General features: G+C 41.5%; 1 protein-coding gene across 15 annotated transcripts in view; it reads right to left on the bottom strand.

Moving 5' to 3' along the window:
• Window positions 1-3,582: 3,582 nt before the first annotated feature.
• Window positions 3,583-27,232, bottom strand: part of MAST4 (microtubule associated serine/threonine kinase family member 4) — a gene marked incomplete at its 5' end in the record, with an annotated part of 207,278 nt that continues 183,628 nt past the window's right edge. For 12 of the 15 annotated variants that reach the window (XM_082074585.1, XM_082074591.1, XM_082074592.1 and 9 more), the window contains 10 exons: window positions 3,583-9,849; window positions 10,693-10,874; window positions 11,545-11,681; window positions 13,450-13,572; window positions 17,896-18,125; window positions 20,741-20,941; window positions 22,795-23,027; window positions 23,135-23,262; window positions 25,184-25,296; window positions 25,503-25,625. In XM_082074585.1, the coding sequence (XP_081930711.1) occupies window positions 5,993-9,849; window positions 10,693-10,874; window positions 11,545-11,681; window positions 13,450-13,572; window positions 17,896-18,125; window positions 20,741-20,941; window positions 22,795-23,027; window positions 23,135-23,262; window positions 25,184-25,296; window positions 25,503-25,625 (5,327 nt within the window). In that variant the 3' untranslated portion in view covers window positions 3,583-5,992. The remainder of the gene's footprint in view (window positions 9,850-10,692; window positions 10,875-11,544; window positions 11,682-13,449; window positions 13,573-17,895; window positions 18,126-20,740; window positions 20,942-22,794; window positions 23,028-23,134; window positions 23,263-25,183; window positions 25,297-25,502; window positions 25,626-27,232) is intronic. The other 3 variants (XM_082074588.1, XM_082074586.1, XM_082074587.1) reach the window with 1 other exon arrangement.

Here is a 27,232-nt window from a genome sequence, read left to right as displayed (position 1 = left end):
CCACCATTCCTTTCCACCCCACCCTCAAAAAAACCCAAACCAAACCAAACATGACAAAACAAACAAATAAAAACCCACAAAAAACCAACCAAACAAAAACCTAACACCAAACCAACCTAACCCTCACCCTACCAAAAGCCTTTGAAAAACAATATTCTTGAAGTGCTGGCAGTAGTGTAGCCTGTTCTGCTAAAAAGCATCAAACTTTCTGTGAAGAAATGGCACAACATCCGTAGTCACATAAGAGCTACTCCTGCAGGACTGACAGAAACAGCCTGCATCATTTCTCCAATACCTTTAAAATATTTTTGATCCTTAGAAAGTTCCTGGCCATTGACCATCTGTCCATCTCTCAGGCTGGCACAGGCCCTGCTCTTGTACTATTTTCTAGACTCTATACGAGACTTCCCCACGCCAGCCTGAGTGAACTGCTCCATCCATCAGCTGCCCAGGACAGAAAACCAGAGACTGCCAAAGGGACAGTGCAGTGGGGAGCAGCAACCGCAGCCCAGGGGTGCTCCTGGTGCTGACAGGAACTTCATGTTGCTCCTGGCCTGTGTCCCTGGTGTGAAGAAAGTCTCTTCATTCCAATGGGATATGCAACAGCTAGGTGGGAGAAAAGATAGACTTGTTATTATTAACTTTTGCTAAGCAATCAAATCCCTTTTTCTGCCATTATATGTGCACAAACTCAGGGATAGGACAGAGTATGTGCATTTGACCAAGGGTGTGATGGGAGCTTGCTGTGCTGACTCATCTGCCCTGCGTTACCACAGAGTGACTCAGGGCACTAGTGCTTTGGTAACAGGCTCACCCTGATGTGCAGACACAACCTTCTGGAAGGGTATGACCCTTCTGTCTCCATGGCAGAGCATGCCCCACGGGGAGTCTCACCCTGCCCAGCCAATCTCCCCGGTGTGCTAAGCCAGGAGCTGTGGTTGCTCACTGAGACGTGGAAGGTGAGCTCTCTCTCACGATTTTCCGTGCAGGACTCCAGACTCAGCTTCAGCTCCTGCCCCAAAGGCATTTCCTTGACATTTTCCTCCGTAACGTTCTGACTGGCTAATATTTCAAAGATGCCTGCTGGACTAGAAAGTTTTTGCTCATTTCTGAAGACACTGCTGACAAGAATCCCAGGTAAGCAATACCCTTCTTATTTGAAAAGCCCTTTTACTGTCTGTTACCATCAGACTAACACAACTTGGATTCTTGCAGCTTTCAAATGCCTTCAGATTGTATGTACCACCTGCCTTACCTCACAGCTTCTCCTCCTCCTGCCTTTGTAGCTGTGAGCTGCCAAAGGGCAGGTAGGGAGAGATGTCTGATGTTTCTTCTACAGCTGCGCATTGAACACTCCCGGATTTCGGGTACCAGCACGTTGTCTCTGCTCACAGCTCTCCACACTCCCTGCTTCTGCGGCTGCCAACGCACTCTGCACAGAAACCCCCTCCTGGCCCCATTGAAGCTGCAGAACACCAAAGCTGCACCGGCTGCCAGCACCAGCCACTTGAGGGGAAAACTGCGCGTTGGGCTGATGCTTTTTAAACGCCTTTTTGTTGGGAGAGAACAAAGGATTTAAACATCACCAGTTTCTGAAATGCTACCTAGTGTTGTGGTGTAGACACACGTAGAATCAAAGATGGCTGATAAGGTGAAATAATGAATATGTTCCTGTGCAATACATATTTACACATAAAATATCATAGACAGACTTTCCTGTGACCCATCCTTTTCCCTCTACACAACGTGGTTTTGATGACAGTATCTTCATCTGTTGGCCTTTTTATTTTCTCTGTGATTTACTTTACAGTATCATCTCTGCTTTATTTCCCTCCAAAACACAATTTATAGGAAATGACGTAAAAAACGCTGCTGAACAGCACGCACTGTGTGTTGCAGGATACACGAATCCTAAATACAGGCACTGATTATTCTCAAGTAAAATTTATATATGGTTATAATACATGAAAATGTTCAGATTATATGTTAATATTATTCATTATACATTAAAACTTGTTGAAGTACAAAAATTAAGCTTTATGGAATTACAAGCAAGAATATATATGGATATATTTATTTTCCTTTGTAGAATTTGTTTGCCCAATCAAGCTCTGATTTGAATGCACTCCCTGGTTTCCAGGTGGGTCTTTTATTTCTTTCAAATGCAGTTGGAGAGCTGGTGCACAGAGAGAACAAGGGACATCGCCTGAGGTGAATGGTGCCTAACAGGGCTGAGCCCACCACCATCCTGGCTCCTGGGCTACAGATGTCACTTAAGTCATGGCACAACACAAAAATGAAAAGTAGTATTTTTTATCAGTATTTACACAGAGAAGGAACTCAAGCAGATCTTAGTTCACAAATCTCATTTCAGACACTGGTAATAATCTTTATTCCAACTGGACAAAACAAAACTCAGAGCCAAGCTCTTCTTCCCTAACAATACCAGTAAGACGCAAGTCTATTTTTGAAAGAGGATTTTACTCTGAACAGGATGGTTGAAGAGGCCATTTTCTAAACCTGTTGACTTAAAAAATATATCCTGATGTTGACGAGGCATCTTGTAAGCATTTTTTGACAGTGCAGCCATTTTGCAGACTGACTGCCTACTGCTGGGTTGTGGCAAGTTGGAAAGGCTGGGGGTGACCCACAGCTTCCCCTCACCCATTGGTTTCGAACAGAGAGCAAAGCAGTAGAAACAATGCTGTAACACCACCGCACCTGGGTTTTGTATAGAAGAAAACCACAAAGAAAACAATGCAATAATAAAACGTGAACAAAAATAACCGTCCCTGCTGGGCAAACAGCTCCCGGCACATGCCAACCAGCTGTGCAGAGCTACTGGCATTCGATCATGAAAAACACGTGCATTTTAATAGACGCTGCTTGTCTAGAAGTGGAAAGATGAAAATCAAGGGAGCAAATAATCCTGCCTTGTTGCTCCTTGTGCCTAAGGGACTTTTCTTCAAAGAGGTCACTGGATCCCAAGGTGCACTGGTCCATCTCCCCTGTCTGGTTCAGTGCATCTATTTTATCTTCTATTATAAGAAAAAAAAAGATGAAAGAGATATACAATTATATTAAGAGGCAAGAGATTTCAAAACTGATGAAAATATGGCACCTATACATGTTGCAAAAATTTTCAAGGCTAATAATTTAGTGTGAATAAAAAAAAAACCCAAACCCAAAGTTTAGGTATTTTGAGAAGGTATTAAAAACCATAACTGACCTACTTTAATGAATGATGACAAGTTTTGGAGGAAAGATTTAAATGTCACGTTACAATCTATTGCCATCGTGAGCTACCAGTCAGGATCTGTCATCCGTCATCACTCCATGCCTACCTATCCAACAGCAGAGCAGCAGTTCCAGCCACTGCCTGGGACGAGATATCCGCTGTGCTCACCTCCCTGACCCCAAACTCCACTGCACTTCCTGACGCACAATCTTCAGCCACCATGTAAGGGGTGCACCGATTTGGCCACAGAGAAAAAGAACAACCTGTCCACCTCGGAGCAGAGCAGAGATGTGTCCCAAGGTACAGCAGTGAAAGCAGTTCAAGGAAAAATGTTAACACAACACTGTTTCATGCTCAGTTTTTATTTCAACGTTATGCAACTGCATAAGTATAAATAATCGTGTTCAATATACAACAATTATGACATCCATAAGGAGTTCCTTAGAGAAAATAAGACTGCAAACACTTTATTGCACAGACCCTAACGATTTTTTTAATTTTTTTGTTTTTTTGTAAGCTGAGGAATCTACAGCAGGAAGTCTACAAAAGAACACATCAGATCTACAATCACATAAAGACTGACCAAGTAGAACACAAGCAGGAGGATCTCTAACAGCTCACTGATCAGGTAAACACCAACAAACAGGTACTACACAAACACAAGCTTAAGCACTGTTACACTTCCAAAATGCAAAGAACTTAGTTGTCGGAAGTGATAATGAACTATACAAAATATACATGAAGTTATACTGTAAACAAATAACTAGATGTGCTTTAAAGGAAACAACAGGAGAGCTGAAAAAAATGCAGAAGACTGTAAACTAGGAAACACCTCCCAGACAGAAATGTTATTTCGAAGTGCATTAGCGTTCATTTGTAGTAACTGCCAAAGCACAGATGAACTGTAAATGTCGAGACCATTTTATCTTTAAAACTGCACAAAAATTATTATCCGTTGCTCACCAGCTCCTCTGTGAATGCATCAAAGGCAGTATTAATGTTTAATCGCCATGAGAAAAAAAATCAGAAAGACTTATTTGTGATATTATCTTTCCATGACAGGTTTGCTGTAATCCAACTCAACTAATGAGTATAATAAAGTTTTCACCAGAGGGAAACGAATTCTGCACACTGTCAGTTGTCATATAAATCTCCAAGTCAAGATTACACTGTGCTTTTATGAACTATGTTCTAGCTTTCAAGACAGAAAGACAACCTGTAAGCCCTGATGAAACAGGTAAGGGCCTAGCTCTACTGTGTGTACATATAACAGAAATAAGCAAAACTAGCGTTCTATTGATCCCCATCATTAAAAAAACACGTGTCTGCAAGGTTATTTTGTAGTGCTTCTGTACATGTTTCAAATTCTACCTTTCATCCTTCACAACAAACTAAATACCTCCACACCAAAATGATCGAAGTCTACACGTTCCACAGTATACAAAATTTAAATAAGGCTTAGCAAAAGTAAAAAGACAGTAACATTCTAGCACCAAATAGCTCCAACAAGTTCCTTTGTTACAAAATGCTTCTTTTATAATTACAGTATCAACTTTTTTTTGCATACAAATAAAAAGATTGTTATGAAATGTATGGAGCTACTCAATGCATTTAGAAATTAACATGAAACCTGGAAGTACTTGCTAAAAACAGCAAGTTAAGTCTACAACATAAGGCCCCAGCTATGTATCAGATGTCCTGAACTTTTTGAAGATATGACACTGAAACTGCTTTTTTCCTTTTTACCTTACTTGTCAGAAAATAAAACTATGGCTGGATGAAGCTAATTATGCAGACTTGTATGCCATGATAATATGTATTCTCTCAATGTAATAAAAAACAGGGATGAACATACTAGTGCTGCAAGTCATGTGCTTATACTTGTGCCTCACACTGCAAGGGCCTGAATTTAAAAAGCTCAAGGAACTCAAGAGAGGACTGCAGCAAAACCTGAGCACACGGCATGTGCTTCAGAGAATCAGCCTTGTCTGAGGTGAAGGACACAGAACACACTCCCAGCAGACAAGAACCACCACTTCACCACAGAACACAACTCCTGCTGGGACGCACTGGTAACCAAGTGATCCTCTTGTAGCTTTACAGACACCTACACTAAGAGACAGGCTTTCTGCGGTAGAGAGATGCAGTTAGGTCTGGTATCAGATCTGGTGAAGCAGTCAGCCAGGTACAGCACTATCAAAACTGGATTATTAAAAATATATGTAAAAACTTACAATAAGTCACCATATTTATTCTTTACTAGTATTTTTTAACCTCCAACTAGGATTTTTAGTAAGTAAAAATGTGGCCTGTTTTTATTTTCCAGTCAGACCAATGCTTGTGCATGTCCATGCCAGGTCTGAGTTCTAATAATTGTTTCATATTTTGAGTATGGCAAATAAGTGGCAAAGCAACTGTCTTAAAAAAGGGGAGAGTAAACAACGCAATCAGCAGCAAAGTATATATGCTACATTCAAACCCCAAACACACCACTAGGTATTTACAAAGGAAATCTTTTCTTCAACAGCTCTCAGCTGTAAAGGTATTCTTGTACAAATACTATATGGTAACAGTTTTACCGGTTACAATTAGGAAGGCATTTTGAAAAAAAGTCTTCTCTTTACATATCCCCTTTCTTCAGTGAATGAAAGCTTGGCTGCACAAAGACACGACACAGTGATGGTTCAAAGGTAGTCCAGTACATTGACATTGTTTCAGCTAGTCTTGAATTCACACCTGCCAGGTGTTACACACTTAACAGGATTTTTTGTGAGGACTGCTTCGTGAAGCTTCCTTTCCCCGCCGCTGCCTAGCCGCGTCTTTGTCATTAGAAAGTGCGTTAGGGCGGTCAGGTGTGGTAGCTGACCTGGGTAAATCTTTACCTACATTCTGTTTTCTTGAAGCAGACTGCTGAGCCTGAACGGCATCTTTTCCCTTTACATCCACAGTGTTAACACAAAAAGACTTTTCTTGATTTCCAGGTTTTCCTCCAAGGTTTGAAGCAGGGTGGTGGGTTTCTACTACAACTGCAGCACTGTGCAAGGACATCAGTGAAACACTTTTAGTAATTTCTGCCTTACTGATCCCCGAGGAACTGGTGCTTTTCTTATTTAGCTCCTTGCATGTTGCAGGAAGCTCAGGTGAGCCTGCTTTAGCCTTTGTTGAAGATGCATCACCCTTCGCTGAAGACAAAACAGATACTTCTTGTCTACATTCAGATAAATTGGCTGTATAAGTCAGTGGCTTTCCTGGTGTTGCAGTCACACGACAGGAACTCTGCCCGCTGGCAGCTGACGAATGTTTTATTGTAATCTGCTTGTTTGCATCCTCTGGCTGTTTTTGATTAACTTGTCCTTTCCCTTTTGAATCTTGAGAGCTTTTGCTACTTGCGGTCGCTTTTTCTGCTCCTTTCCCTCTGGCATCGCAGTTTGTCAGGCAAAGGGTAGGCTCCACTTTCCCACTGTCAAGCTGAACATAAAGTGCATCAGTGCATATTTTTCCTTCAGGTTTTTTGTCTGCAGAGATCAACTGGTTACTAGGACTTCTGTCTGCCTGTTTGCTCAGCACGAGAGAGTCTTTCACAGTGGAAAACTTTGGAGACACAGTTTGTTTTTCACTGAGGTGAAGTTGTTTTTGATTAGGAGATTCCATCAACCCTGCTGGTTCCTGCCTCTGCATCTGCATAGAACTCTCTGGGCCTGCTGGTACTGGGCTGACAGCAGAGCATTTGGGTTTGGTGTCAGGAGTGACGCTGCTCATTTGGAGGGTAGCTACTGAGCTGTGCTCCAAACTCACAGGCCTTTCAGTCTGAATGTGTTCATCGCTCATTTTTGTCAAAGAGCCTGACACAGAACAAAGAGGATCTAGCACATTTTTACTGGTGGGTTTCCCATCTTTCCGAGAGCTGGTAGACGCCTGAATAATAGTTTCTTTTTCTTTTATGGTTGGAGTGCATGGTTTCTGTGACAATGTCTGTTTATCTAAGTACTTAGACTTAGAGGAACTCATTTCAGAGACAGGCCTGTGTTTATTACTGCTGCTTTCCACACAGGTAGCAGTAGGCTTCACGTGTTCTTGAACATCTACAGCACAGTTTCTGCTTACAGTGTCTCTCACAGTAGAGGAGCTTGAAGTGTGAAGTTGCTGCTGAGGAACTTGGCTTGTCTGCTCTTTCTCAGTAGTTTGAAGCCTTATGTCAGTGAACTGTTTCTCGTCTTTCTTTCCTAAATCTTTGGCATTGTCCTTCTGCACAGAGGAAACCAGTGCTGACTTCTCATTTTTAGGACTGCAATCTGTTGAGGCTTGCATGGGCCGTCTGGATGGAAGGGCTTCACTCTTTGATTCTGTGGTAACTTTCTTAGATTCACTGAAGACTTTCTGTGTGGCTACGTCCCTTTCCACAAAACTACCAGCAGCACTGCTGTCATCTTTGCCTAGCTGTTTCAGTGACTCTCTGCCATCCCTAGGTTGTGCCTTGGGGCCAGCTGCCTGCATTTTTCCTTGCATCTGAGATGGAATGGCAAAATCAGCACAGGTTTTTTCATTGCTTTTGCAGCTTGTTATCAGGACATCCGAGACAGATGCCTTAAGAGATGACTCCCTGATCACCTCCACCTTTGCAGGGATAGGCTCGCAACTTCTCTGGACTACTGGCTGTTTGGCAGGCAACTCCTTCTGTATTTGCTTCTCTTTTCCCACAGCTTTTTCAGGAGTGCTTTGGACAGCTGAAAGTTTGAAATATGTTTGAGTAGCTTTAATACTCTGAGTAACACAAGCCTTCATCTCCATTGAACTGTCCTTCTGTTTTGAAGGGGAGGTATCTTTCTTTTGAACACCTTCAGTAACAGAAATATTGCCTTTAGTAGCTGGGCCTGAAACCTTTTTCTCTGTCACTACTTCTGCAGCCACAGGGGTGACTGGTGGATTTGGAGAACTCTTGCTTGTTTGCAGAACCTGAGGCTCTGATACATTGACTTTGCCAGATTTTGGATAGTTTAACAACTGCTCCTTCTGACAGGCCAGTTCTGCCTTCTCACCACTCCCCTGTGGTGCTGGGGTTTTAGGTGATCCTCCATCACTGCTGGGTCCTTCTGGCAGCACGCACAAAGGCAGCTCAGTTTTCGAAGCTTGTGGCCCAGAAAGTAAGGCAATGTCCAGTGTGCCTTCTATTGGCTTTAAACAGGAAACAGACCTCCCATCAAGTTTATATTCTGAAGGACTTTTTCTGACGGGAGCCTCAGTGGAGATAAGGGTTGGTTTTTCCATAGTCGTGTCTGCACGGCCATTCAAGGTCTTGAGAGGAACGAAAGAAACTGAGCTGATCTGAGCAGCATGTGCACTGCCAATAAACGTTCTGCCATCGGCAACTGCAGTGGAGTCCTGCTGTATGTTTATGGGCCTGCCTGTATTAAACTGAACACAGTCATGAACATTTGATGTCAATTTTGGCTTTAGCACTGGACAAACACTGTCATCCTTTTCTTCAGTTGACATTTTCTTTCTAAAATAATCAAGATTTGAAAGTTTACCATCTAATCTTTCAAATTTGACAAATTCTTTTGTTGGTGCATTTTTATCTGTGTTTTCTCCCTTTCCATTTAGCATCCTGTCAGAAGACTGAGGTAGCGCATCTTGCAGTGTACATGGAGGGGAAATTCTTTTGAAGTCATAAGAAATATGACTGAGTTCATTAGGTGGATGCCCATGACATGACATCTGTGCATCTAGGCCAACACCATCATTTGATCTCAAGTTTGCATTTTTTTGAAGGGTGTCTTTGAGTATGCCACCAGCTGACTGGGTCTCCAAAGCAACAATTTTTGTTTCAAATGGATTTGATCTTTCTAATACCTTCTGGAATGCTTTTTTGTCTCTTTCTTCCAGTCTCAAGGTATTAGGATTTTCTTGTTCACTGCTAGGTTCATGTATAGCAGCATTTGCTTTTTCAGCAAAATCTTGCTTTTTCATAACTATCTTCACCTTCAGCTTCTCTCTGTCCAGCTCATCGATGGATTCTTGCCTACCTAATTTTCGAGAGATGGGTCGTTTCAAGCAGCCCTGCTCTGCAGGCCTGACTCGTGTAAGTGATGGCATGTCACACACATTCTCCTCCAAGCTCTGAAGAGTCACTTCCCTTTGGGACAATTCTCTATTCACTTCTTCCTGGGTCACTTCCAGACTGTGTTTTCGTGAACATAAGTGTTTCTTATCACCACCGTAAGATGGTGCAAGTTTCTCTTCAGATTGGACTCTCTTTAACAGCGGAGACCTTGGTGGCTCTGCACTCTTTGGCCTAACAATATGCCTCACAATAGTTGGAGGGGAGTGCATTTTGCTAGGAAAAGACTGAGCTATTTTTGTATTTCCAATCGAATGTCCTAGCAATGGTGATGGAGATCGCTGAGGGGATGTTGGCTGGGGTGTTGGAGAAGGTGTCCGTGCAAGAGGAGAGAGAGGAATGCTGCCAGCTGATTTGCGTCTTCCTGATCTGTATCTTTGCCCACCAAGCTTTGGACCCAAGCCATGAAGAGTGCTGGGTCTTATGTGTCCTGAACCAGCTGGAGAATTTGGAGCACTTGAACTAGGGGAGCTACTCTGAGAAGAGTTAGTACCTGCAAAAGGAACAAACAAAGAAACCAAACAAACATAAGATGAATAATATTTTTTTAAACTTGTCTAAATGCTCATGAGACACAAAACTTTCACTGGTTCAAAAGGTCTACATGCCATCCACTGCCACAATGTTCCAAAATTTGGAAGGTATTGAGTGACTGAGCTGTAAACTCCTCATCATTCTAACTACATTGCTATTTTTCCCTTTTCCCCTCCGTTCTTTCATCCCATTTTAAGTTACCACTTCCTTCGATTTAAATAGAATAGTTAATGCTTTCTGCCACTTCAAAGCAATGATCAAAGCTTTTCAAATAATTTACCTTTGCCAAGGGTTTGTATGAAAGCAGTCACTTTTAGTACACACTAAAATCACAACAGATGTAGAACAGGAAAAAGGGGCAGACTTTTAGGAGCCTTATTTCAGCATCCCAACAATCTTTTCAGCAATAAATCTGCATTCATGAGTGCCCATGCTAGTTCCGTTATGTAGCACCTTTTCCCTCAGTTTCATTCTTTTATCAATCAGCCTCTCCTAGTCAAGATTCTACTTTTTATTCCAAACTTGGGCTGTTTGTTACTCAATATAGCCACTGGACTTGGATTTAAACTTTGGGACAAACCTAGCAGACAGCTCCCTTTTAGGTATTTCTATATCATGGAACCACCTCAGATTTTGCATCAGGAATGTTTTTCCATTTTTGAAGATAGAAAGCAGCTGTTCAAATGATTATGCTTGTCAGAGCTGACTACTCTTAGCAGAGTGAAACACATCTGAGGGGCTCCAAAAAAGTAGAATATACTTGAAGTCGTTTTCACTTGCTCTCCACTCCCTTCACACTCACCAGATGGAAAATCAGGAGTAGAGCGGTAGCTTGGGGTAGGTGATCTAGGAGATAAGCTGTGGGTTGGAGACCCAGGCAAGCTTTCACCTGATGAAAGTGACCGGTTCAGGCAGGAGAAACTTCTGCTGGTGTGAAGAAGAGGAGAGGGTTGCTTGGCCAGCTTTTTAAAGAAAGATCTTCTCCTAGCATGAGAAGAAAACAGCATTGATCAGAAGAGGCACAGAAGATACTATTACCACAGGCAAAATTCTTGCAAACTGACATTGCTTCCTTCTCCCACTACTCTCAGAAAAGCAAATATTAAATCTATGTTTACATGAAAACAAAACACATTGCAGAGGGTAAAGCTTAGAAAATATCCTGATATGCTAATAGCTGGGACAGATATGGTAACTGATCTACCTGTACTAAAATTTACTCACCATAAATCAGGAGAATGGTTAGCTCCTTATGAGTATAAATCTTCATTTTTTTTTAGTTTAAGAGCCCACCGAAACTGTAGGAATATCTATAAAGTACTTGCAATGTATTTACAAAACACACACACTTAACACTAGAAACTTTAATTAACAAGTACAAAAAGACATACTTAAACCAAATTAAGACTGAACTTCAGTCATTGACTTTCTTCCCCATATCTATGTGTGCATTGTGCAAAATTTTTAGGGGTTATTTTAACAAAACTAGTTTAGGCAAAACAGGAGGTGAAGGGTGTGTTACAACCATAGGATCTCATTGAAGAAGACAAAAAGATGTAGAAGAGAGAGAACTGCATTAACTTCATATTTTAAATTAATTGTTACATATACAAAAACAGAAACATATTTGCCATGAAAGAACAGGATTACTTACCTCTCTAAACTCTCTTTCTTCTTGGTTTTCTTACTGCGCCTGACCATTCGGCTCCTATAGCTGTATCGCCTGGCAGGTCCTGTCTTGATCGAAGTGTTTTCAAAAGGTGTCGTCGTTACTGAGACTTTGTTACCACTCTGCCAAAAAAGGAGAAAGAACCTTTAGGCATGAACAATGCAAGATGACTTTGCCTTAAATTGAAGCTACACCACAAACGTGAATGCAATGAGACAGGAAACCAGCATCAGAGTAAGAGCTGGCAGAGCAGGGTACCCTACGGAGACATTGCCAGGCTAATTTATATCAGAGAAAAGGATGACTGGAAAATTCTCAAATTCTGCCAGATCTCCTAGACTTCCTCCATTTAAGCTTTGGGACAAGGAGAAATTCCAATAATTGTAGCTAGACAGGAGGAGTCCAAGGGCCGACAAAAACTGCAGTTTTCAAGTTGGAAGCTTCTACAAAACCATCTTCTTTTCCCACAAAGAATAGCTGTCACTGTGCAGTCGTCCCTTCACTGGCCATTCATGCCTCAGGGTACCAACTGTTATAATGATGAAATGGAGGAGAAAATTTAATCTTCATTACCAGTCCCAAACAATTCTTTTATTTTGTTTAAAAGAGGTAACAAATATAATTTACTTCAGCTTTTTAGGACAATTCTCATGAACAGATGACTCAATAAATAAAACCAACTGGAAATACCTATTTTATGTTTCAGAAATTAATACCTTCTTCCCAACGCTGTATACCACTACAGAGAACTTCTTTTCAAAGGAATTCCAATAGCCCAAATTAATGTATGATACAGCATGTTTAAATAAACAACAATTTCTCATTTTGAGTTTATTCTTGTAACTAGTGTGCAGGGTTGTCATGTTTCTCTTTTTCTGTACCTGAGACAGAAAATAACTGTACACTCAACTGCCTAAGATTAAAGAATTTTCTTACACCTTTCTCGCAAAACTGTAAAACCTGGACGTTCCTCCTGGTTTCAGAAAAGGAAAACAAAGGCTTAAGAAAAAGTGTATTTTGCTTCTTGCCTCTGCTCTTGATATTTCCTCATTACTTTATTGCTTTCCAATCTTTTTATAACTGACTACTCCCTTTGACAGGTAAAGCTCTGCATGTAACATTATAAATTGTTAATAATATAGGAAGTAAAAATACAACTGTCTAAAATAATTCTGAATGACGTTAGTCTGTGCAAAAAATATTACATAAAAACTGCAATATGATGAGCTACAATGAAAAGCTAAGATATTAATGTTCACTTAAAAAGTTGGGGTTTTGGTTTGTTTTCAAGGAAAAATTATAGGTTTCTAACAGGATAGACCTCAGAAAACTCCACAAGAGAAAAATGTTGTAGATTATTCAGAAAAGTCCAACTTCAGGATCAGAACTTCATTAAGCAAAGCAGCTCTGTGGGACATGCCTGGCTATATACAAGATAAAACCCTTTTGGTCTTGAGATTATGAAAGGCAAGTTCCTGTATAGCAGGCAAGAAAAAGTTTCCTGTTCTTTGTTTCCACTTTACCTAACTGATTTCATTGATTGAGAAGTAGCATCATCATTAAAGGCCTGAATTACCTGATGAAGATGGGGTAATTGAAAATGCTTGAAAATGTCAAATATTTTGAGAGACAGAGACATGTCTTTGTGTCAATGCCTCAAATGTACTTCAGCTACCCCAGCAGCAGTGCCAGTTCATTGCAGGGAAATGAAAACCATAGCAGGATATATGAAGTCAATGACCTTTCTCCAAATGTGTGCAACAACAGCTTCAATTTTGCACTTGAATAACCACAAAATCTGACAACTAATCTCTGAAGGAAACAAACATAACCCCATAATCCTTAGTGAAAATAGCAGGGCCTTTTGTATCCCAGTTGTCCAAGAGTTACCTTTAACAACAGCTCAATGACTTCTGTATGAACAAGACCATGCACTGGCTCTCCGTTGATATGAGTAATCAGGTCTCCAGCTTTTAAACCTGCTTGATGAGCCACACCTCCTTCTTCCACGTTCTGGAAATCAGAGATAAAAAAGAATATACACATAATGGTCTCCTGTTTAACCTTCTTACTTCCAAGAGTAGGTTTTGTTTAATTAACTCATTTTATAAAACCAGCTGGCAATGAAGAAAACTTACAGATATTAAGTTACATGAAAGAAGAAAAATCAGACCAGCCATTTCACCATCAACTACTTACTCAAACCTCCTACCTACATGAGGCCTGGAATGGTTTCAAAGCTCACTGAAATACTGTTTGTTGTAATTGATATTAAGGTTGGTATAGCTGCGCAGTTTTCATGCATCATAAAGGGGTGATTAACTCCCACTGGCAAAATTTCAGAATGAAGATTTTTAGCATCTGACTTTGAGAAATACTGATGTAATTAAGGCAGATCACATGCAGTACCCTAATCACGACAAAAATTAACTCCACCATATAGTTAAAGATGGTTTTCATGTGATTTGAATTCACCAGGCTGCCCATTAGAGGGAACAGTGCAGCACAAAGCTGCTGAAGGACCAAAACACACTGAATTGCAAATTATTTTGAAGGTGGCTTAAATAATTTATTATATTTTAAAATGAGCTTTTGAAGAATTTAAAGTCATGCAGCCACTGCTGAAGCCTACAGTGCAGACAGAGCTAAAAAAAACCCCAAATTTATAGGGTTTTGGAAAAAAGGCAAGGTTTCAGTCTTACTGCAATGTACCATTTTTTCCCCTTCCTTTCACTGATCTGATGCTACACTAGTGGCATGAAATACATTTTTTTATATTTATTCCATTAGCAATCAAACGTACCCCATTCTCCAGACTCAGTGTTCTTTGTGCTTTAATACACCCGAGAGGCAAGAAAAGTGAGTAATAAAAGTGAGTAATATACTATCACATCAGTAGCACTGCTCCTTCAAAACTTATAGTACCTATTTAAAACAATCATAGAATGTCCTGAGTTGGAAGAGACCCACAGGATCATTGGAGTCCAACTCCTGTTCCTGCATGTGACAACCCCACAGTTCACCCCATGTATCTGAGGGTGTTGTCCAGTCTCTTCTTGAACACTGTCAGGCTTGGGGCTGTGACACCTCCCTGGGAGCCTGTCCAGTGCTCCACCAACCCCTGGGGGAAGAACCTTTTCCTAATATCCAACCTAAATCTCCCCTGGAACACCTTCCTGCCATTCCCTCAGGTTCTGTCATTGGTAACCAGAGAGAAGAGTTGGTGCCTGGCCCTCCTCCTCCCCTTGTGAGGAAGCTGTAGCTGTAGCTGTAATGAGGTCTCCTTTCAGTCTCCTCTTCTCCAGGCTGAACAAACCAAGTGACTTTAGATGTTCCTCATACGGCTTCCTCTCCAAATCCTTCACCAACTTCCTAGCCCTCTTCTGGACACTCTCCAGCAGCTTTATATCCTTTTCATCCTGTGGCACCCAGAGCTGCACACAGTGCTCCAGGTGAGGCCGCACCAGTGCAGAGCAGAGCGGGACAATCACCTCCCTGCCCGGCTGGCAATGCTGTGCTGGATGCACCCAGGACATGGTTGCCCCCTTGGCTGCCAGGGACACTGTTGGCTCATGGTCAACTTGCCGTCAACCAGAACCCCCAGATCCTTCTCCAGAGAGCTGCTCTCCAGCCTCTCATCCCTCAGCCTGCATGTACAGCCAGAGTTGCCATGTCCCAGATAAAAAATCCGGCACTTGCCCTTGTTCAACTTCACGCAGTTGGTGATTGCCCAGTTCCCCACTTTGTCCAGATCCCTCTGTAAGACGTCTCTGCCCCTGAGAGTGTCAACAGCTCCTCCCAATTTTGGGTCATCAGCAAACTCACTAAGTAATCCCTCAAGTCCTGAGTTTAAGTCATTATGAAGACAGCGAAGAGTGCTGTCCCTAAGATGGATCCCTGAAGAACCCCACTAGTGACTGGTGGCCAGCCCGATATAACCCCATTTACTAGAAACCTTTGAGCCTGTCCCATCAGCCAATTGCTCACCCACTGCACTGTGTGTTTATCCATCTGTGTGCTGGACATCTTGTCCAGGAGGCTACTGTGACAGAATCAAAGGCTCTACTGAAATCCAAACAGATCACATTGACAGGCTTCCCTTGGTCAACTAGGTGGGTAACCTTGTCACAGAAAGAAATTACTTTGGTCAGGCAAGACTTTCCCATCAGGAACCCATGCTGGCTGGGACCAATAACTGTGTTGTCGTTCAGATGTTTTCAATAACTCCCAGAACAATCTTTTCCATAATTTTGCCAGGTACAGAAGTGAGGCTGACAGGCCTGTAGTTGCCAGGGTCATCCTTGTTGCCCTTCTTGTAGACTGGGATAATGTTTGCCAGCTTTCAGACAACTGAGACCTCTCCAGATTCCCAGAAGCATTGAAAAATCACAGAGAGAGATTTTGCTATAACATCAGACCGCTCTTCAAGCACCCTTGGATGAATCCCATCATGCCCCATTGAATTGTATGGATCTAGCTGGGGGAACGAATCCCGTACAAGTTCAGGGTTGGCTGAGGTTTATCATTTGCACAGCCATAGTTCCCTAGCCCAGGACTCTCTGGGCCCCAGAGCCCATCTTCAGTGTTGAAGACCAAGACAATAAAGCATTAAAAGTCTCTGTCTATGTCTGTTTATGAGGTGACCATGCTCACCAAGTAATGGGCCAATATTACTTCTGTCTTGCCTTTTGCCATTAACATACTTAAAAAACCCTTTTTATTATTCCTCACAGTACTGTGCCAGCTTCAACTCTAACTGACCTTTGGTTGCACAAATTTCCTCCCTAAAGTGGTGAGCAGCATCTCCGTAGTGCTCCCATGTTGCCTGACCTTGCTTCCACTGACCATATACTTTATCTTTTTTCTTTAGTTTGAGAAGACCCCTGCTTAGCCAAGCCAACCCTTTGCCTCACCCATCTGACTTTGGACATTTTGGAATTGCCAGCTCCTGCGCTTTTAGGAGGTGGTTCTTAAAAAATGACCAGCACTGATGGACCCCAACACCTTCAAAAGCTTCTTCCCAGGGGACCTTACTAAGTAGCTCTCTGAGCAACCTGAAGTCTGCTCTCTCATATCCAGAGTTGAGGTCCTGCTGGCAGTTTTGCTCCTGATAGCACAGATTTTAAACCTGCCTGCTTCGTGGCTGCTCTGGCCAAGGCAGCCACTAATCACCACTTCACCCACAAGACCCCCTCTGTTAGTGCACAGCAAATACGGGCAGTCATCTTCCTGGGTCAGTTCTCTTAGTATCTGCACCAAGAAGTTATTGTCCAGATGCTTCAGGAATCTTCTGGACCTGTTGGTGCCAGCTGTGTGATATTTCCAGTTGACATCTGGCAAGTTGAAGTCGCCCATAAGGACAAGGGCAGATGACTTCGAGGCTTCCCTTAGTTACTTAAAGAATAACTCAGTGTCGTCATCCTGGCTGAGTGTCCTACCTGTACAAAACTTCAAAGCTTTTGATATATTTATAATCCATTTTTCAGAACTATTTTAAGGTGGTTGAAATATTTTATACACACACACACAATGTTTATGTATACATAATACATAAATGATTTAAAATATATTATTTGTTATGAACCTCAATTATAAAATTAATATAATTACATCTATATTTACATAAATACTTATTTATTTTACAATTAAGGAGGTTAATAACCAATTAAATGCAAGAACCGCTGCCTTTTTCCTCAGCCTGCCTCCCACTTCGTTCAAATCAGTAGTGAACAAAGGATGAAAAACACATGATTTATTCAAGACAGTCAGTCTTTTTCCTGTGCCACAGATCCTCAGAGGTATTAACGATTCCAAATGATTTGCACATTTCTACACAAAAGAATGTCAGTGCTTGAAATCAGCCTACTTGTGTGTAGTAAAATACTGTGGACTTTTATGAAAGCCTTAAATGACACAGTTTAATAAATTCCATGTATATTTCAATAATCTCTGTTTACAATCTCTTACTTTTGCAGATCCTGCCCTCAACTGAAGAGAGGCCTGCAACAAATCTTTGGTTTTCTAACCCGCAGTACTCTGAACTTAAAACATGGCAGTTTCTAATTGCCATACTTGCTAAAAGTGAAAGGGACCCATGCAGACTGTCAGCATTGTAGGTATGTATCACTTCTGCCAAAAGTGGCTTGTGTTCTCCCTACAGCCAACACTGTTCTTGTGTACAGGCACAAACTGCATTCTAAGAACACTGTTTGGCAGAACATCATGATTTACACAGCAACTCCCAACAAACAGATACTATAGGTACAAAAACCCAAACCAAACACATCATTAAAGTTTTCTGTAACTGTACGTAAGCAAAAAAACATTTTATCTTACCCAAACAATATGGTGCACAGTGTAGATATCGCTGTCACCCACGTAAACTCTGATGGCTCGGATGGTGAAGCCATACTTTTTTCCTGAACTATGAATTACTATCGGTTGACGAGGACTTGCAGCAGCAATCGATGAATCACGGCTGGGAGATGAATCTCGGGAGGATGAAGGATCAGATGACAGGGAATGAGGAGACATAGGACTTCCCAAAGGAGAAACACCAAACACATCTGCAAAAAAACAACAACAAAAAAATCTGCCTATTAGAGTATATTGTGAGCACACACAAATACAGACGCAGAACAGGGAAGCTGCTATGTTTTAACACATTTGTGTCAAAATATATCATTGCCTTGATATAAATACTCTCTCCTTCTCTATCAGTATGTATGTTAATGAAAAGTTTAACCAACACCAAATATTAGAAATAAATCTCTTTCCCTGTAGCATAAACTGAATTATTTAACCTGAGTACTGTAATTACACCACAATATCTACTTTGTTACATAGGACAGTAACTCAATGCTTGTACTGAGCCTCCATTTCTACATTCCTGCTACACCATGTAAAACCACAAGAATTTCTTGCAACAACAATATCACTTACTGCTCCGTTTTGTTTCATTGTTTTGAAAGCACTATGTGCTCATGCTTGTGCAAATATAAAAAACAATTGCAGCGGCATAAAACACACTTTGGTGACTGTAACAAGGTGACAGCTCTGCAAAGGAATGCAGCCCAGAAGGATCCCAGGTTTGGTGTCCATGACAAGCCCTGTCATGCAAGGGCAGATATGCTTTGACAGCAAAGGCGCTACTCCCTGGATGCGACTCAGAGGCTCCCAAAGGTCAGTATCACCAGCTAATGCTGAAATCCTACCAAAGAGCTGAGCCCCGAGGGAGCTGTCTCTGTCACCCTCTGGCTCTGAAACATGCCACATCTGCTTTCTGCTAGATGTGGGACATGTCCTATGACTCTGAACTATATGTCTCAGGTCAGGAACACTGAACATCTGCTGCTGTAGTTTATTTTATGGATAAGCAGGAATAAGGTAGTTTTTTTTACAGTATTAGGTACAGCTAACATGTAAGATTTTGGTTGATACAGATATAATGACAAGATTTTTTTTAGGCATAGGCAAAGCTAAACTTGGATTTTATAGAATGATGCTGAGATTAAACTGAAAGAAAACTGTAGTTTAATGAACACAGCAACTCAAGTCTATATAATCTCTGAATTTAGCGATTCTTATTAGACAGCTCTGGAAGCACTACTAGAATACAAACTGATGAATAACTCGATTGTTGTGTGTATATCATGCTCTTGTGATAGCTAATCTCAGTAACTGGCATGCACTACAGGCCCTCTACAAGCAGGAAAAAATAGCCCTGGTGCTACCTATTACAGGGGTATACCAAAACCCACTGAAAATACACTGAAAACAGGAAACGGGATCCATCTTTTTGAAACACCCTGTATTATTTGGAAGGAAGAGTCTGTACAAGGAACAAGCCCAGAGTGTTTGCAAGCCGCCTGAGGTTTCCAGTGCCCTGAGCAGACTGAGCAAGGGGTCTCATTGTAAATTACAGTTTTCTCATTGTGAAAATAATCTTCATGCATTTTGCAAGAATGCTCATTCATATTTGGACAGCATCACAGAAATGCTAAGTATGCTTTTCATTGTCACCTAGTTGTCCTCATTCAAGCAGGGGCAAAATACTCCTTTTAACTGAGACTCAATATTTTCCTCTTGACTGATTTATCAAAAAATCCTCATAGTTAGCTGCTGGAATTAGTTACTTCATAGGAAGCCTATGCTGTTCTTTAAACTGTATGGTGAAGAAGAAAACAGATGAATCAAAAATTCCTGCAGTAATAGGGGTCACATGGGCTTTTCACATCTCCAAGGTCTCCAAAACACACGCACAATAGCACAGTGTTTGCTCACCAAGGTATTAAGAAGCACAAAGAGCAGACAAGCTTTACAGCCCAAAGACAGGCAAAGGTTAAGAGAAGAGCCAGAATCAACTCTTCAACGATTCTCCACCAGGTTGAGGACTCAAAGCAACCTGCTGAAGTTACTGTCAAAGTCACCTTTGAACATATGGAGCGAGTGCAGGGTTACGTTATCAGGCCAGCAGACACTTCAGTATTTCACCTAAGGTCTAAGAGAAGCATATGGCCAGTGTGCAAAGCTGAGATGTCATCCCACTTTTGGGAAAATAAACCTCGAAGTCTGGGAAATTCGGATTTTGATACTGAACCATTAAAACACAAAGCACCAATGCTTCATCTGGAAACACTCAATACTAATGTCATATCTCCACTTACTTGTAGGAATATACCTGGCTTCAAATTTTGAGCACTCTATGTAAGCCTATGTAGTACAAAACAGGAGCCTACATGCTATTTCCACTTCTGTGACACTTCTCTTTGGGTTATTGACTTTCTTTGTGGGTGATGGGAGAGAACTAATCAAGCTGAATGTGCTGCTGTAACAAACAGCTATTCTTGGAGCTGTACACAGTGAGCTTACTTAAAACTTAAAATACACCCCTACTGTAGGGAGGGCCAAGGACTGAAGCCTGCATCCTGCTGTGCATGCACACAGTCAAACACAAAGTTGGTACCACTAAGCTACATTTTTGCCTGTCAGAAAAGGCCCCACAGCTGTAATAAGACCACTGTGACTTGATAAGATTGCACCACCTAGTAACACAGCTGAATAAGACAAACAAAAAAGTGTGACATTATCCATTCTGGGCTCTCTGAAATATTGAATTTACATCATAAACCATCAAGTATGCATAAATCATAACATTTCAAACAAAAAGATTTATCTCTACCTCCTGGGATCATGAGGGACAAAGCACTTGCAGAAAGGGACTTTGTGACTTTTCCAGAGATGATCTTTTTCTCTGTGTTTTCTAACTGTTGACGAGCCATGTGAGACGCAACATCACTGGGTGGCTTTGAGGAGTTATCTGTACTGTCCACACTCTCATGTCTTCCATTTATCTGATCTAAGTGCTCTGAAAAACTGCCAACTGTACAAAGAAGAAGGGATAAACACATTGAGGGAAAACTGGGGGTCAAGGTGGAGAAATGGTACAATCGTGAGAGAGGAATTTTTCTTCCTGTTAATAAGTTCATGAGACAACATAACAGAAATCTAGGTAATTCTTCTAGACTAACGGAATGCATAAACATTAACAGAATGAACTGAAATCAACAGTGTTTTGTAGTCACTGACTAAGGTAAAATAAGAGACAAAAGCTGAAGCAAGTCTGGTATCTCAATATGCAGCATCACCTTAGAGAACTTAATCATTCATTTATTTCAGGAGTAGTTCACAGGAAAAATAAATGTAAGGCTACAACCTTATGGAAGGTTTTATCAGCTTAACAACTTCTCCAAAAATCTCTTTTTTTTCTTTTTTTTTAATTCTTTGGTGGTTTTCTACCACTGCTATACTCATTATTACAACCACATTGATATTAGCCTCTCATGTGTAATTAACTTCCACAATTTTGAATGGGGGAAGGACAACAATATTTCAAAAAATATATTAAAAAAAAAAAACCAAACAAAGAACCCAAAACAACCAAAAAACCATACAGGTCTTGCCTCAGGTAAAAAACCTGCACAGGATTTCTTCAAAAATTGAAAGATATCACAGGAAAGTTGAATGACCTAATGAAACATGCACCAAGGGTAGGTTGCCTGTTCAAAGACATAGCATTAAATTCCTAGTATTTGTTTAAGGCCACTGAATATCCAGTTGCTAATGGACCATAGAAAAATGAAATGCTTAAGTTTAACTGGTAAGTGACAGAAGAAGAGCAGATGCTTTGAGTTATCACTGTGACTGCTGTGCTAACGCAAACACCCTAACACAGGGCTGGGGGAAGCGAGCAAGAATTTGGATACAGCTGAGTCAATGTAGTAGAAAAGGGAAGGAGATGGAAGTTGTACAGCTGGATGAACCTGAGAAAGCTTATTTTCCCAGAAATGGAGAGGAGGAAGAGCGAGGAAAATGTGGACTACAAGGGAAATTAGGCATCTGGGCACAGAAAGGGGTAGCTTGAGAAAACTCCGTGAGGTACAAAAGAGAAATAAGCTGAAAACAGGCAAATGTGTAGGGAAGGTAACTGGAACCTATATATGGACAACCATGACACTGATTTAAGTGTGTGTAAGGTCTTTCAACAATTATACAAAACTCTCCTCTGAAAGTACAAAATCAGGAAGATACTAGGGCCCTAGATACTACTGAAATGCATGCAAATACTTGAGCTGGGAAAGGGATGCATAAAGGAATTATTTAAGTAGGGAAAGGTTTACAACAGTCCCTCCTAGATTCCTAATGCCAAAAGTGACTTCCACAAATCAAAGACAAACCTGCCAGTTCTGAAAGGCATATATCATTGAGATATCTTAATTAAAAACACACAGTTGTGCAGCACAGTGTTAGAAAACAGCACTATATACCAGTTGGAATGACTCCAGGATGATCAATCAAAAGATCACCAACTTCAGTGAGGGATACAAAAATAGTGCTTTAAGAGCTCCAGGGGTCTAAGACTCCTTTTCTCCACAGAAGGATCCTGCGAAAGCCATACAGTCAAGTCACCATTTTATTCATTTGTCTAGCAGCCCTCCAGAGTCAGTGGTGTGACACCAAATGTTGGCACTTCCAAAGAAGTTGAAATTCTCCCACACATACATTCATGAGATTTTATTAATTTGAGCCTAAGCACAAACCAGATCCCTCTTGGGATGCCTTTTTTTAAAGCAGTTCTGACATACAGGACTTCTACATGCATCCAAGCTACTGCTAAACAAAGAAGGTCCACGCCTGTTTCTAATGTCTTCAGTAAAGAGACCCACTGTGAATTACCTGATAGCGTGGAGCTGCTGATTGTACTTGCTGGAGTGGTTACTTCAGGTTCATCTTGCGCTATTTCTTCACTCACAAACGTGGGCTTTTCCTGTTCCTCCCGGGGTCCCACTGAGCTGGTGGAATCCTCCTGTTCTCCTTCAGCTGATATGGACAACTTTGGAAGCAAACCAGAACTGTGTCGCTGCCTGTTGCTCTCAGTGTCAGAGGAGATGGGTGTAGATATTTGTTGTCTGCATTAAAAATAAGCAAATGCTCATGCAGTTATTGAGATGAGGAGCCCTGCTACCTGGGAAGCAGGACCAGATGCAGACCATTTACAGCATCCCCTTCTACTTACATTTCAGAATATTCTGAACTCCAGCTTAAAGATTCCACAGAAGGCAATGTTACACCTTTTGTTTTGTCTCCTGCATCTTCCTTTTCTTCACCTTGTGTTTGAGTGACTCGATCTATGCTACTAAAAACCTATTACAGACAAAAAGAAAATACATACAAAGAAGCCAACTTATCACTGACATATTTGATATAAAAAACACATGCATGAAAGCACATTTCAGGTTGTACTCTGCATGTTCTAAATGCTTATACAGTATTTCAGAGTGCAAACTTCAAACTTCTTGAGCCTTTTTAAATTCCCAAGAGTTTGTGTTCTTAAAATGCTTGCCTATTTTGCTTTCTTGGCTCCTCACATACAGGGTCACGAGTAACGTCTCTTCTCATTATGAATTTATCAGCTTTCTCCCCATTTCACTGTGTGAACCAGGAGAGTACAAACAAAATCCACAGCCTTGGGGTCTCTGGGTCACAGGATTAATGCACATCTTGGATTAACTCACAACCATAAAGCCAATCAAAGTAAAAAAAGCCCTAACCCTAAGATACTGACTTAGTATCTACCAGCCAGGTGTGGAAAGCAGAAAACTTCAAAGTCAATTCAGATTGATTTAAGAATAAATTACTTGGATAAAGCACTTAGAAAAATTAAACTCTGATCACTGGAAGTCTGTTGTTTGCTTAGCTGAGAAACAGCACACAGCAATTGTCAGTTGTATATTCTTCAGCCTGAGAGGCACAGCTACAGATGCAATGACATAAGAACATTAACAAACCAAATTATTACTGTGGTACAGAGCTTTCAAAAGGACAAAAGTCCACAGAATCACAGAACAAGATCAGAAGAGACCTCTGAAGGTCATGCTGTCTCTCTGCACAAGGAGGGTCACCTAGAGCTGGTTGCTCAGGACCATGTCCAGATGGCTTTTGAAGAGTTCCAAGGACGGCAACTCCACAACCTCCGCGGACAAACTGCGTCAGTGCTCTATCCCCCTCACACTAAAAAAAGTGCTTCCTTGTCTTCAGGCAGAACTTCCTGTGTTTCAATTTGTGCTTACTGCCTCTGGTCCAAGTTACTCACAAAGAGACTGTGTTATTTACCAGTATCTGAATTTGAAACATAGCACAACTCAAAATAAGAACTTCACACAGAACAAGGCTAACTACATCCACAGTTCCCATCTCTGCTCTTCTACACTGACATATGTGGTACTGCAGAGCCAACATGAATTCCACCAACTCCTTTAAGCATAAACCAGGACAAACAAGATACAAGCACAAACTTTCCAAATACCTTCAAAAAGTTCCAAACTTTTTAAAGGGAAAGCTTTTGAAGAACCACTGCTGGATACTATGTTAAGACTAAAAGCATGCTCATTAGGCATTCCACTTCCACTATTTCCTGCCAGTCCTCCACAGTATTTCCTGAGCATGTCCACTCCGCTCTGACTGGTGTCCCCTTCCAGCAATAATTAGTTCTCATCTCAACTACTGAAGTACACTACTTCTTTGACAGTCAGCTTTACCTTCACAGCACTCAAATCACTCCCTCAATCTATATCTCTCCTTGACCAAATCACATGGTAAACACTACTTTGCTTTTTCCCCTTTAGCCTAATGTCATTTAATTAATAGCTACTATAGGCTAGTACTGTAATCTTTGTCATGCTTTGTTACAGCAAGACACCCAGGACACAACTGCAGCAACGTGCAAACTATGCACAAGGAAACCAATGTGAGGAATATGCATGGGCATTTAACAGAACAGTTTCCCTAAACTTTCTCTTATGCTATCAAGAATTTTCTACAGAAAATAACACCCTATTTCTAGAATTTTCTATTATTTTCTTAGTGACTCAAGAAACAACTTTCCTACAGAATCTTCTTTGTTTTAACGATATTCATTTCATTCTTGCTCCATTTTAGTTAACATGTCCTGAAGAAACAATGCCCTGTACATTTCTTCTATATCTAATATTTCCAAACTCTATAAAAGTAGCAAAATATTTATGTACACAATATATATATTAACATTACAGCAATTTTTACTTACTTTTGAAAATCTGTGTGAACATGAAGAAAATTGTCTTATCTCCAAACTAAAATCTTCATCATTGGTATCATCTTCTTCCTCAGTTTCCATATGGTGGTATTTCTCAGAACGAGCTACAGACAAGGGAAATAAAGTACTTGAATTTATCAGGAATTTACCAACATTAGGAGCGTAATTTTATTCTTAAGATTATTTCTGCTGAAATGTCAAACCACCAGCGAAAATGCAAGCTGCCAGTGGTTCTGACAAAGTAGATTTTCAAAGCAGTAAGCAAAAGGATTTCATCACATTTTTTTTTTTAATACCATCAAACACCTACTGTCAAAGTAACTTGTGTCATCTTCAGACTCCAGTTGTGGAATAAACTCTGCCTTCTGTCTCAGCAGACTGTTCCAGTCAAGGCTCCTGAAGAACTGATGCTGCTTTACTTCATATGCACCGCCTGGGGGAGCCAAAGAAAAACACTGAGCAAATCATACCAAATCCTCTGACATGAAGGCAACTAAACCCCTGGCCAAAAAATGCAAATTAACATGGAAAGGCACATCCATCACTGTAGGCAGGACCATCTACTACCCCTTTCCATTAGAATCTCCTACACCTATGAGAGCACCTCCTTGTTCCTGTTTTGTTGTTGCCATTTCTTTAACAGTGGTGGCATTGCCTTATCATCTGCCCCCTTTTAACATTTCTGTCTTTCTGGATATACTGATTATTATCTGTCAAGCTACACATTAGTCAGAAGCATCAGATGTAGTAGTAGCCTACTTGTTGTAATATGTGTCAAACACTTACACTAGTTTTAATTTAATAAACAACTAGAAGAACACAATGAAATACTGGAATATTTGTCCTAGGGAGGTGGGCAAGGTTATTACTAATACACATAGACCTAATTCTAAAAACTGAAGAGGTAATCTGCAGCAGCAGGAGTTACTGCCAAGTTGACCATATTGCGTTTGCATGGCAAGGCTTTGGTAGCAGGGGGGACAGAGGGATGGCATCTATGACAAGACAGAAGAAGCCAACCCCATGTCTGATTGCCAACGCCAGCCAGCCCCACAACAGACCCGCTGCTGGCCAAGGCTGAGCTCATCAGTGATGGTGGTAGCACCCCTGTGTTGTTTACCAAAGGGTAAAAAGCTGCCACACAACAGCAGCCAGGAGAGAGGAGTGAGAATATCTGAGAGAAACAGCTCTGCAGACACCAAGGTCAGTGAGAAGGAGGGCAGGAGGTGCTCCAGGCTCTGGAGCAGAGACTCCCCTGCAGCCCGTGGTGCAGGCCATGGTCAGGCCGGCTGTTCCTCTGCAGGCCATGGAGGTCCACGGTGGAGCAGATTTCCACCTGCAGCCTGGGGAGGACCCCATGCAGGAGCAGGTGGATGCACCTGAAAGGGCTGTGATCCCTTGGGAAGTCCACACTGGATCAGGCTCCTGGAGAGAGGGCCCACACTGGAACAGGTTTGCTGGCAGGAATTGTGACCCCATGTGGGACCTGTGCTGGAGCCGTTTATGAAGAACTGCAGCCCGTGGGAAGGACCCACATGAGAGAAGTTCATGGAGAACTGTCTCATATGGGAGGAACTCCATGCTGGAGCAGGGGAAGAGTGTGAGGAAAAAGGAGTGACAGAGACAACATGTGATGAACTGACCACATCCCCCATTCCCTCTCCCCCGTGCGTAGAGAGTAGGTAAAGAAATTGGGAGCGAAGTTGAGCCCAAGAAGAAGGGAAGTGTTTGGGGAACATGTTTTTACATTTGTTCATATTTCTCATTATCCTACTATGTTGTTAACCGGCAATAAATTAATTTCCCCGAGTCACATCTGTTTTGCCTGTGATGGTAAATGATGAGTGATCTTCTGTCCTTATCTCAACCCATGAGCCCTCCATCATATTTCCTTCTCCTCTCCAGTTCAGGAGGGGACTGACAGGGCAGCTTTGTGGGCACCTGGTGGCCAATCAAGCTCAACCCACCACACTGACACAGCATGTAAACATCCCTACATCAAGGCTAAGTCAGAAGAGAGCCACAGAAAATGTGTGAAGT

This window comes from Streptopelia decaocto (genome assembly GCF_964273445.1).
Source record: "Streptopelia decaocto genome assembly, chromosome: Z".
Lineage (NCBI taxonomy): Eukaryota > Metazoa > Chordata > Aves > Columbiformes > Columbidae > Streptopelia > Streptopelia decaocto.
This window is presented reverse-complemented; position numbering and strand designations above follow the sequence as displayed.